Source organism: Lactuca virosa, chromosome 8, assembly GCF_052849685.1.
Source record: "Lactuca virosa cultivar CGN04683 chromosome 8, Lactuca_virosa_CGN04683_v6, whole genome shotgun sequence".
Taxonomy (NCBI): domain Eukaryota; kingdom Viridiplantae; phylum Streptophyta; class Magnoliopsida; order Asterales; family Asteraceae; genus Lactuca; species Lactuca virosa.
In genome coordinates, this window is record NC_136433.1 from 258,737,480 (window position 1) to 258,746,997 (window position 9,518).

The 9,518-nt window shown below is 36.0% G+C and overlaps 1 protein-coding gene across 1 annotated transcript; it reads right to left on the reverse strand.

Moving 5' to 3' along the window:
* Positions 1-765: 765 nt before the first annotated feature.
* LOC145130008 (FMN-linked oxidoreductases superfamily protein) lies at positions 766-4,704 on the reverse strand. The gene is made up of 10 exons (XM_079064857.1): positions 4,286-4,704; positions 4,066-4,182; positions 3,754-3,990; positions 3,423-3,651; positions 3,034-3,284; positions 2,691-2,963; positions 1,578-1,859; positions 1,366-1,486; positions 1,124-1,293; positions 766-1,046 (listed from the first exon to the last, which is right to left on the reverse strand). The coding sequence occupies exons 1-10, from the start codon at positions 4,568-4,570 to the stop codon at positions 948-950; spliced, it is 2,064 nt and encodes a 687-aa protein (XP_078920983.1). The 5' UTR covers positions 4,571-4,704; the 3' UTR covers positions 766-947.
* Between the last annotated feature and the right edge of the window lie 4,814 nt (positions 4,705-9,518).

A 9,518-nucleotide genomic window follows, 5' to 3' on the forward strand; every position in this document is an offset into this window, starting at 1 on the left:
TCCGATAACCTTTTCAATCTATTATTAATTAACTTTGGACGGTTATATAAGTGTTCATCAATTTTTTTTGAAAAGAAATCCCAGACCTCATGTTTTATTTTAGAAGGCTCATTCACCCATATCCCATTAATGATAAGCCCACTAATCTCATTCTTTCTTTTGTTGTTTACAATCCCATGGAAAACCCTTGTATTCTGGTCAGTGGTCACCATCTACCTCCCACCTCAATCTTTATTTATGTTTCAAATCAAGTCTATTAATCGATTCAATTTCTAACACCCTCCTTTTCCAAGTTTGTCAAGATGATTTTTCAAAGGAAGACAACAGCCTGTTTTCTGCAATCAACTCAAGATCATATACAACTAAAGGTTTAAGATCATAAAGGGATTATCATTAGTATAACCTCCCTCCCTCTCTCTCATGAAGACTTCACTGTCAACTCATTCAATCTAGCTTTATCATTTGAGCTTTGTTTTTGGGACAAGCCTAACAATCTTCTATCTGTCATGCTACATAGGTTTTCTAATCAGGAATCCATCCAAGATGCACACATATCAAAAAATTTCAAGATTTTAATTGTTTAATTAAACAATATTTTGATTTCTAATAATAAGCTTTCACATATAGTTTTTACTAATAACCGTATTTTGGTTAAAATCATTATGTATTCAAAAAAAAAAATTGTATTTTCACCTTTTATTTTATAATTTATAATATAACTAAATAGTATATCAGTTAAAGCTCGAAACTCAAACCAGCCAAACATAAACAAGTTCGAAATTTCCATAGTTTTGAAGTAGCTTTTCTCCTCTCACAAAAAAAAACATGTTAGTAAAGTAACTCTTAACTGAGTATGCAATTTGACCAATTTCAATAATAATAATAATAGTCACTTTTGCATTTCCTCAAAATTGTGACTATTTATTTCCAACCATAAAAAACCAAAATCATCCATTTTCAGCTTTATCAAAAGCGTTTGATTTGTGTTTCGGTGAAAACACAAACCCATCCGGAACCTTACCAAGCAACATCTCCGAGATTTTAATCTGCACAAAAAAAAAATTATAATAAATTATATTACATTGACAAATGAACTTGTAACCCATGCAATAAAAGTTGGTACCCAATCGGCTGCAGATTCAGAAGCCATTAATGTCTCGAGATCATCACGCCCAAAGTAAGCAGGTGGACGCCAGTTAAGCTTCTGAGGAATCACTTCCAACAACCCAAATGGAACATATCTGTATGTGTAACTAAGCCATTCTAGTAAGAAGTGCCTCGTTGTCTCCACACCTGTAAATTTCAAAAACTATTTTTATAAAAAAAAAAAAAAAAAATTAAAAAAGGTGAAAAGTACAATGATACCTTTAGTGTCGGAACCCCAGTGTTGGAGTCCAAAACGAACATAATCTTTAAAAATATCCAACCGTTCACCCGAACTTATGTCCCAGTCACGCTGCTCTTTAATTTCAGTGAAAAGCCATGGCTACAAACATACAAATTACAAAAAACATAACGTAAGGGTATTTACGTCTTTTCACACCAAAAAGTTGAAATGGGTACATAACAGAACAGACCTTAACTAAAGCGCCACGAGCAATCATGCAAGAGGAAAGCTGAGGGCAATCGGATTTGTGAGTCTTCCAGTCAGAAAACGAAAATATGTCGCCATTTCCGAGAACTTGCAAAGATTGAGGGGCCTTTTTCGTACATTCGTAAACATAGTCCCAATCGGGTTGCTTTGTGTAACGCTGCTGGCGGGACCTACCATGTATAGTAAGTGCACTCGCTCCCCATTCGGCAACATTAGCTATTACAGAATCGATCCGGCTTCTTCCCTCATAGTAACTTGTTCGTGCCTTTGAACCACATAAAAAATATATAAATAAATAAATTATCGATCCGGTAATGTTTTTCTATTTAGTTAATAGGGTTAATCTCAAAAAAGGACTTATATTTTATGTTTTTTCCGGATTAAACCAAAATTTATTTTTTACCTGAAAAAGTTCTTGTATTTTTTTTTCCAAAAAAAACCTCTCAACCTTCTAAATGCTTCCAAATAAACCCTCAACCTTTTTTGTTTTTTTCGAAAAAACCCACACAAGGTCTTTTTCAGGCAAAAAATAAATTTAAGGTTTAATCCGAAAAAAAAAATACAAAATATAAGGTCTTTTTTGAGATTAACCCTTTGTAATTGTAAAATGTGAGGGTTTTTTTGAGAAAAAGTAAAAAAGTTGATGGTTTATTTGGAAGCATTTAGAAGGTTGAGGGTTCTTTTTGGAAAAAAAATAAAAAGTTAAGGGCTTTTTCAGAAAAAAAAAAAAAAAACAAGAGAAAATACAAGGTCTTTTTCAGGCAAAAACTAAATTTGAGGTTTACTCCGGAAAAAAACAAACAAAAACAAAAACAAAAATAAAATATAAAGTCTTTTTTGAGATTAACCCTTTGTAATTGTAAAATGTGAAGGTTTTTTCGAGAAAAACTAAAAAAGTTGATGGTTTATTTGGAAGCATTTAGAAGGTTGAAGGTTTTTTTTGGAAAAAAATACAAAGTTGAGGGCTTTTTTGGAAAAAATGAAAAATACAAGGTCTTTTTCAGGCAAAAAAATAAATTTGAGGTTTAATCCGAAAAAAAAATATACAAAATATAACGTCTTTTTGAGATTAACCCTAATTAACAAAATGCCTAACCTTTATAGTTATTGGAATATCTACTGTAGAAGAAGCTGCTTGAATCACATTTTTCATACGCATTGGTTTTGAAAGAAGAGCTGATCCAGCACCTTTGTTAACCACAAGATCGATTGGACATCCCATATTAATATCAATGAAATCCACTCTGCATTCCTGTTCAATTAGTTCACAAGCTCGAGCAACAGTGTCAGGATAGGCCCCACATATTTGTACTCCAAATATATCTTCCGACACATGGCGCCTTAATAGGGCCCACTCTGCAGCCTGACCCTGGTCACAAATAAAAATACATTAAGAATTTCAGATTTTATGCCATTGTAGTTTGTAGAACATTAGAAACCTGTAGAAGATTTGTGCACATTGCCATTTCGCCACATGTGATGTCAGCACCTAATGCTTTGCAAACCCTTCGAAAAGGAAGGTTCCCAACTGTTGTTAAAGGTGCAAGGTATAGCTTATCTTTAAAATCAATTAGTTTCTTTTCACGTGGGTGTAACTTTAGGGTTTTATCAGATTCTATTTGGTCAGTAGTTGGATTTGATTCTAATTGCTCACCACTTGTGTCTACATCTTTCACCTCATAACTTGAACCTATCACAAGATACAAAGAAAATGTATAATCTATCAGTGTCAGTGTCATTGTCATTGTCAGTTCAATGCATGTCAAACACAGTCGTATGTTGTGTAACAAACGGGGATTAAGAGAAGCCTACAGATGAAAAAACAAACCGTTAATTTCACCAATGACTTCAGAAGTTTGATCATTTAATGGTTTTCCTCTCTTTTGGGGTCGAGGATCATCACCACTATTATTTCCTTCAGCTTTCTCAGTAGCTTCTAGAGAGCACTCGTTCATTTCACAACAACCATTCTCATTTGTGACATGAGAATCATTTGAAACTGTTTGATTTTCTTCTTCGTTATTACTCGAGGGTGTCTTTTTTGATTTTGTTGGGCCCTAGATTTCAAACAAAATGGAACACAATAGCCTTTTTGTTAAATAGCATGTAGGTTAGCAATTCAGATGATATGAAGGGTGTTAATTGTTATTCGTTCATACCATTAAACCAAGGACTTTGAGTTCAGCATCTGCCTTAGGGAACTTCATTTTGTTCTTCCACAATAGCCTTTGGACATCTTTCTTCAGTCCATTGATTTCAGAGTTTTTATTGCCATTTGAGATTCCACTAGCAACATCAGTAATTGTATGTGTACCTAAAAATCTACAACCTAATCCATAGGGGCATGGACCTTCATCACCATCAAATGGGCAGTTGCCTTCCAAATCAGCAGGTTTCTGCATTTTAGAATGTCTCCCATGTCATGAAAAAATAAAAAGTTAAATGACTACAGAATTGTTATCACTTTCTACCTGATCCTTAAATGCTTCTATGTCATGGCTAAAACGACACTTATCATTATAGGGACATGAATCTGCTTTTCCTGTCTTAGCAACCATAGGACAGAGATTACGTGTTGATTGCTTTTCCTGTAAGTTGAATTACATGTATCAGTTGATGAGGGTTAAGAACTATATCCCTTAAAAACGACATTTTCAAATCTAAATGATGAGCATAAACACAGATAAGTACCTGATTTCGTTCTCTCTTGAGCTGTCTTTTCGATTTTTTCTCCTTACTAACAGGTCGTGCAGAGGCGGTGGTGGAGGCAGGAACAGCGTCGCCTGATGGTCCATTGTTATCACTACCAAGTCTGATAGGTACAGGACAAATATATTCCTTCTTCACCGGAACTATAGATTTCGCCACCAGCTCGTCCGCTGACATATCAAGCACCGATTTTCGAGGCAGTTGAGGTGGCTCAGTCGGAATCTTCGGTGGTTCTCCGACTATAAGGTCCGTCGCCGTCTCTTCCATCGCCGGGCGAAGTGCTCTGGGTCTTGGTACGTTAAACAACCGAAGGGTTTGTTAGGGTTTTGCAGGTAACTGATAGTTGAGCGAGTGGTGGAAGTCTGGTAGTACCACAAACGCGGAAAGTGAATTACATCCAAACGATGTCGTAAACATAGATATTGCACTCCCTGGTATTTTTATAAAAGCCCTCAATTTTACATTTAAAAAAAACATGATCCTACTTGTTCTGACGAAGGTAGTAGGAACTCAAACGTTAAACTCTATCTAGTGAAGGAAGCTATTAGGGTTTTCAAGCATTTTCGTTGTCGGAAGCTAGGGTTTTGAAGCATTGTTCTCATAAGAGGGTTTCGAATAAGTAAGAAATTACGGTCCTTGATCATGGTTTTTACAAGAAAAAATAGTTACAATCACCTTCGTTAACTTCTTTCTTTTCCTGATAATGGTTGTGATTGTGCAGGAGTTAGAAATGGGTTCTTCAGACGATGGTTACGACGACCCATTTGCTGGAATTTACGAACCATTTTATAGGTAAAATGAGATGGATTTCGAGCTGCACGAGATTTACATGGATCATGAACCAGAGCAAGAGTTTGTATCAAGGCTTGATAAATGTAAGGATCTATTTCTTAACATTCTACTTAATGATGAGAACATTAGAAATTCAAGTATGACTGATGAAGTGAAAGCTCGAGTGTATCATGGTAATGATTTACAAAGCGATGAGGAGCAAAGGAAGTAGTGACGAACAACTACACACTACATGATCCAAACTTTAGGTGGATAACATGGAACCTAAGTTAGGGGATGTGTTCGAATCACCTACACAATTAAACTTTTGTGTGACAAACTATGCTGTAAATGGAGGGTACGAGATATACTTTCAAAAGAGTGACAATAGAAGAATTGTTACAAGATGTAGTAAGAGAAATGAAGATAAGTGCCCATTCAGAATTTATACAGCTTGGATGTACAATGAAAGAACCTTCTAGGTTAAAGAAATGAATTTTATGCAACTTTGTTATATAGTGTTTAAAGTTGGGTTTATTGTTACCCAAGAATGGATTGGATGACACTATGTTATTGAGATAGCAAATAAGCCCAAAGTTAAATTCAGTGAGATGATCAGTGACATCAAACAAAAGTATAGATGTATGGTATCTATAAAACAGGTTAGAAGGGAAAAAATGTGGGCAAAGGAACTGATTGAGGGTAAATTAGCTGAACACTATGCAATAATTTGGGATTACGCCCAAGAGTTGTTGAGATCAAACCTTGGGTCTACATGAAAAGTTAGCGTTACTACCAATCCAAATGAGAAGAATTGTTTTCAAAGGTTTTACATTTGTTTCAAATCTTTAAGTGTTTGCTGGAAAATAGGGTGTAGGAGGGCTATATGGTTGGATGGAGGCTTCTTAAAGGGTCAGGTTAAAGGTGAATTACTCACATCCATATGAAGAGATGCTAATAACCAAGTGATCCAAATAGCTTTGGTTGCTGTTGATGTGGAAAACAAGGATAACTGGACCTGGTTTCTGGAGTTCTGAAGGATGATCTTGACCTTGGCACTGGTGCGGATTTTGTTGTCATTTCTGATCAACATAAAGTAAGTTCCCTTATAATTATAGTGTATTTCAATTTGGTTATTTTAATATGGTTATAAATTCTAACATAATGCGGATTTTGTCACACCCCCAAACCAAGGATGGCGGAAACGTCCGGGGGTGGAGGACTTCATGTATAGTATCACAACAACGAGTATAATAGTGCTCAAAGTAAGTACAACCATCATAAATATAATTGAAAAGGTTACACCATAAAATAAGTTTACATGTTTCAAAATCAATTACATTATGATGACAAAATGAACTATTTGACGATTTATCGTCCCATCCTCAAAATGCTGCTGGTTTTCCTGTTTCACTGATTTCCTGAGAATACAAGTAGTTTTGAAAAAGTGTCAACAATTAAGTTGGTGAGTTCATAAGAGTTTTGTTTGAGAAAGAACCGTTTTCCTTGTAACAGCGACAAAGTATGTTTCCAGAAAATCCAATATTTTCTTTATAAAAGTTAGGTAGTCCTAAATCTCAGGACCGAAAATAAACAAGTATTTTCCATACTTAAAGATATAAAAGCGATTTTAAATCGGCATAAAACCCTTTTTAAAGTTAGGTGGTCCTAAATCCCAGGACCAAAAACAAGTATTTTCCCATACTTAAAGATATAAAAGCAATTTTAAATCGGCATAAAACCCTTTTTAAAGTTAGGTGGTCCTAAATCCCAGGACCGAAAACAAGTATTTTCCCATACTTAAAGATATAAAAACGATTTTAAATCGGCATAAAACCCTTTTTAAAGTTAGGTGGTCCTAAATCCCAGGACCGCAAACAAGTATATTTCCATACTTAAAGTAATTCCTGTGAGTTAAATCGACATAACTCGCTAATTTAAAAGTAAGAACCCGTAAATCTTATGATTTGTTAATACCACATGTGAGTTATTATAACCATACTATGACTCGGACGGCCTCGTAATACGACGTTCTTCAGGCGTCGCACGTTAAATGACACTTGCCACCACAGACCTGCCGGTCTAGCTGTTGCATGCAGCTCAGGTGTGGGTTTGTCAAACCCAATATAGATCTATACACAACTATCACGTTCTTCCTACAAGAGACTCTGGTTACAATTTACAGGACTTTTGACTTTGTTACCATGAAGGTAACACGAAGGAAACGTCTCACAAATTTATTCATTAACAGATTTACGTGAACTGAACTGAAAACCTTTGGTAAATAAGTTTGAAATGTAAATGATACATAAACTATACCTATTATAGTTTATCCAAAACGTTTGTAATGTAAAAGAACTCTTTTATGAAAATACATTAGTGCTATGAATCCATAAACTATGCTTATTATAGCTTATTATATGTGTTCGAAATGAATGAAGAATCTTATCATGAATGACTAAATTTCAGTTTATGATGATAAACTAACAAGAAAATACATTCAATATTTAGAACCTATTGTTATACACTTTGCTCAACATAATACAAAGTGTTATAAAAGTTATAAGCTGTTAACTAGTTTTTAAGCTTTCTGCATTGTTTTAGAAAAATCATAGAAAAATCATACGAAGTCGAAAACTGAATCCGTAAATTTTGAGAGTTCATAAAATGTGTCTAGTTTATCCATAATTTTTATTATGATTTTTGGAAGTCTTTAACTTGTGTTAAAATGATCACATTCACAGACTGCTCCGAATTCGTTCTTGAAATGATAGGCAGTTTTGTAAAAATCACCATAAATCGTAGAAAAATCGTATGGTGATGTGCAAGTAGTCATTTTAAAGGTGGGAACCTGAACTATTTGCACCTAATACAGTTTTGAAAACTAAAATGTTTAAGTTGACCAAAACAGTCCGTGAATGGAGTTGAACTTTTCTGATGAAGGCTGTTAAATGAGTTTAGTTGTGTTCTTGGTGTTTTAACTTGTATTCCCCCCCTTAAAACTTGAGAAAAAACATGAAAAGATATGGGTATGAACTCACCTTGAGTGATTTCAGTAGATGGATGATGGAGAAAAGAAGTGTTCAACTCAAGAACACTTGGGAGATGCTTGAAGATTTGAAGATCTAACACAAATATCACGATATTTGTGTAAGCAATCTATGATTTGGATGAAGGATAGTAGAATATCTAAGTGTAGGAGGAAGATACTTACCAAATGTGGAGGAAAAACCCAAGACCAGCCTTTGAATCTCGAATTTTTAGAGAGAGAAAGTGGAAGAGAGGTGTTTGTTCTTCTTAAGAAAGAGTGAATAAAGTGGGAGGAGAGAGGAGGATATCTCCAGCTTTTGTTCAAGATTATGGCTGAAAAAGAGTGGGAAAAGGACAATGATTGACTAGGTATGGGTGAATAGTGACTAGGGGTTGTACTATGAAGGTATGGGGAGGTTGCTTGTGTCCTTGTTCAAAGGAGAAGTCAACACTCCACCTAAATGTCTCACCAATTAGATTTTATTCTTAGGCAAGGATTTTCCCCAAAATATAGTTAAAATATGAATATTTGGGGTTTATTATGTTAAAATACGAGTTTGGGTGAAAATCCCGCGTTAAAATCACGAAAAACGGGCTTAAAACGCTAAAAATATTGAAAACCGGGTAGGAATTGCTGAAATCCGAACTTCAGGGCCGAAGGTGCGCAGGTTCGGCTCCTTAGGAGCATAGAACCGAAGGCGAGGCTCGGTTGTGCATGGGAACCGAGAGGTCTCGCAGGCTGCTCATCAAAAGGGACCGAGAGTGGAGGGCTTCGACTGCGCAGGCTCGCTCCTCGGACAGAAGGTGGGAAGTCTTCTCGGACCGAAGGTAGGACGGGAGAGCCGAAGGTCAAGTCTCGCCTCGAAATTTTCAGGGGACCGAAATAGACCGACCGCTTGGTCCATTTCGGTTGAGAGGGTTTCGGTTCTCAGGAGGTTCGGCTCTTAAGAGGTTCGGCTCCTAAGAGGAGTTTCGGTTCCTAAGAGGAGTTTCGGCTCCTTAAGGCTGTTTTTCGCGTAGACTTCCGTTTTCGAGCTGTTTTCGTCAAATTCGAGGGTCGGGATACCCCGAGTGATTATAAAAAGTTGAGAGAGATTTGGGAGAGATTTGACATACTTGGAGAGATTTGACATACAGAGAGAGATTTGGGAGGGATTTCACATTCTTGGAGAGATTTCTCATACAGAGAGAGATTTGGGAGAGATTTCACATTCTTGGAGAGATTTCTCATACAGAGAGAGATTTGGGAGAGATTTCACATACTTTGAGAGATTTGGGAGAGATTTCATATACTTGGAGAGATTTGGGAGATGTTTCACCTTCTTGGAGCGATTTCTCCTACTTAGAGAGTTTTGGGAGAGTTAGAGTGAAAGGGATTGGGAGAGACTTCTTTTGTGACCTTTTTGAGTGCTTG

Excerpts from the sequence above, each read along its gene's own strand:
- LOC145130008 (XM_079064857.1), bottom strand. The coding sequence starts at position 4,570 with ATGGAAGAGACGGCGACGGACCTTATAGTCGGAGAACCACCGAAGATT. Across the intron at positions 3,991-4,065 it reads TAGAAGCATTTAAGGATCAG|AAACCTGCTGATTTGGAAGG; the intron begins GTAGAAAGTGAT and ends TCTAAAATGCAG. Across the intron at positions 1,487-1,577 it reads CTCGTGGCGCTTTAGTTAAG|CCATGGCTTTTCACTGAAAT; the intron begins GTCTGTTCTGTT and ends GTATGTTTGTAG.